Here is a 2,486-nt window from a genome sequence, read left to right on the forward strand (position 1 = left end):
ATAGAGGGGATGGGACAGTGTGTTTGTGGGGGGGGGATTCTTTATCAGAGACTATTAAAACAGATGCGGAATCAAGATCATCTCATTCATCATGGGTCGTCCCGGGATCAGATGTGGAAATGGAGACGTGTGTCTTCTTGAGCTGGAGTGCGTGGCCAAGCGGTGTCAGGACGTAAGTTACCTCTACACTAAAAATAGTATAGCCTGTGGTTAAATGAATTGATCATGGGTAAGGATTTTATAATGCATAATCTTCTGGGTTGGGTTGTCTCCATGTCAGATCCAGTGAGATATCTAGTATGTGTGTCTGTGTCTGTAGGCAGTACATGGTACCATTCCTGCAGTTCTTGAATCTGGAGTGAGACCAAATTCTGTGCGAGTCCTGCAGCCCAACGAGACTCTGAATGAGAGTCACTCTGATGTCCATGAAGAGAATACAACCCTCTGAAGGAGATGTGCAGTAAAGAATCATGCCTGCATAATTTAAGGTTCAGTAGGTTCCTAATTTGATTCATGTTACAATTTCTATAACATGTGTAGAAGAAACTGAGTTGAAAAACATTGATAGGATTTCTAACATAACAGAACCACATATAGATGTTAAAAGAAGCCCACATATAAATAAGTTGTGTAAATTGACAACTCCTGTTGTTAAGCATTTGGGATTTTAGGATTTTAAGAAATCAAGATAGAACAGATCGAGTTAAATATTCCTAAATAAATCATTTATGGGATGTAATGACTCTCTGGTGTCTATAAAATATATTTCTGTCACAGGTCCTTTAGTGCAGGATGAAGTGGTGAGAACTTGGAGGGGGGTACGAGGCGAACATTCTACTCTAGAGAAGTCACGAAAAGTTAAGATCAAAGTCTATAAACAATGACATCATCCAAACAGATAAACAATCTACTCCCAGGACAAACAGGTAATTTGGAGCTGATGGTTTTTACTTGATTTAGTTTGTTACCTATATTTGCTTTTTAATCTACGTATGTTGGCTTGGTTACTCATATAGATTCTTGACCTTTGTATTGCCTATAATACTAATGAGGTTGAGTTCCTCCATAACCCTATAGGGTTTTTGGGGATTTTTCTTCACCTGCACCAACTTGCTTCTTTTCTTATGTTGTCATGTTTATGCGACTTTGTTATTGTGCAATAAATCATCTATGAAATAGACACAAGATGGTACCATATATAGACAAGTTTTCTCTTTACAAATTACAGTGTATGCACACTGCGTTAGAAAGTATTGCCATAATATCATTATGTTATATATTGATATTCCCAGGATTTAAAAATGAAGCCACAAAATGATAGAAATCGGTATGTCACACATTTAAAATATTAATTAAAAATTGATTTTTCTCACCTTTTCTTCTTTCTTTCAAATTTGATGTACTTTCTCAGTTAACAGAAGACCAATCACTGACCTTTTAGGATGTTTAACACTACTGTAGAAGAGCTGTAAAGGCTTCATGTAATCTCTCTGCATGTCTCTCAGTGCAATTCAGAGTCGTCACACTTGACACCAAGTTTAGACCTGTCCATCAGCTGGTGAGTGTTTGCAACAGTTTTTTTATTTAGGTCTCATTTATAAACAGTATTAGTGAAATGGTTTGATAATTACCTTGAAATTAACAGAATATGAGTAATATATATGGGTCAATAGTACGAACCAGAGCCCTTTAGATAAACCTACCAAGCTACTTTGAGGTTTGTTGACCCAGTGATAAATCATTTCAACACATGTGTTTCATTTTGCAACATTTTTGTCACACATTATCCTATATAATTTGAAATAACAGTGGAATCTTCACTATGCTCTTATAGAACTGTATTTTTTTGTCCAAAGTTACATACTCTTCAGGACAAGCCTTTTAAAATGTTTTTAATGTTTTAAAACATTAAATGTTTTTTCATGTTTTGTGTGTCACACGTTTGTTTATATAAATCATAAGAATAAGAGCTGAAGTCTGAGGTTTTTTTTATCTTCTTTAACTCACTTTGTGATGAGAGCGCAGTGCAAAGCAGCTTGTGCTTTAACAACTCTTTCTTTCTTTCTTTACAGTACGATATAATAGAAATTAAGGTGAGACTAATACACTTAAACACACCATTGGGTATAATAAACTAAAATTTACATTTTTTAAAGTTTGATTCTAAACAAATACTATAAAGCAAATTCCTTTAAGAAAATGATAACTCAAGCTATATTCACAAGCATTTTCTGGTGATATTAACAGCCTTTGATGTTCTTTATCAGTAGATGGATGGATGGACTTTTCAGTATAAAAGTTTTTTTTTTATAAATGTCTTTTTTTGCACTGCATAAACTCGTCCAAGACTAGCTAATAATAGCCAACAAGTGGACCAAAATATATGATGAATTTGTCAAACTACATAAAACTTGATTTAAGAAGGATGGAAGACAATATGTGTATATATATTTTTTGCAGCAATGTATGTACATTTGCCCATTATA

The 2,486-nt window shown here is 34.3% G+C and overlaps 1 protein-coding gene across 1 annotated transcript in view; it reads left to right on the forward strand.

The window, feature by feature from the left end:
- Nucleotides 1-865: 865 nt before the first annotated feature.
- LOC116686797 (ovostatin) overlaps nt 866-2,486 on the forward strand; it is a 16,834-nt gene continuing 15,213 nt past the window's right edge. Inside the window, exons 1-3 of the mRNA XM_032511851.1 lie at nt 866-926; nt 1,506-1,558; nt 2,073-2,093. Coding sequence (XP_032367742.1) covers nt 881-926; nt 1,506-1,558; nt 2,073-2,093 — 120 coding nt within the window. The 5' untranslated portion in view covers nt 866-880. The remainder of the gene's footprint in view (nt 927-1,505; nt 1,559-2,072; nt 2,094-2,486) is intronic.

This window comes from Etheostoma spectabile, chromosome 3, assembly GCF_008692095.1.
Source record: "Etheostoma spectabile isolate EspeVRDwgs_2016 chromosome 3, UIUC_Espe_1.0, whole genome shotgun sequence".
Lineage (NCBI taxonomy): Eukaryota > Metazoa > Chordata > Actinopteri > Perciformes > Percidae > Etheostoma > Etheostoma spectabile.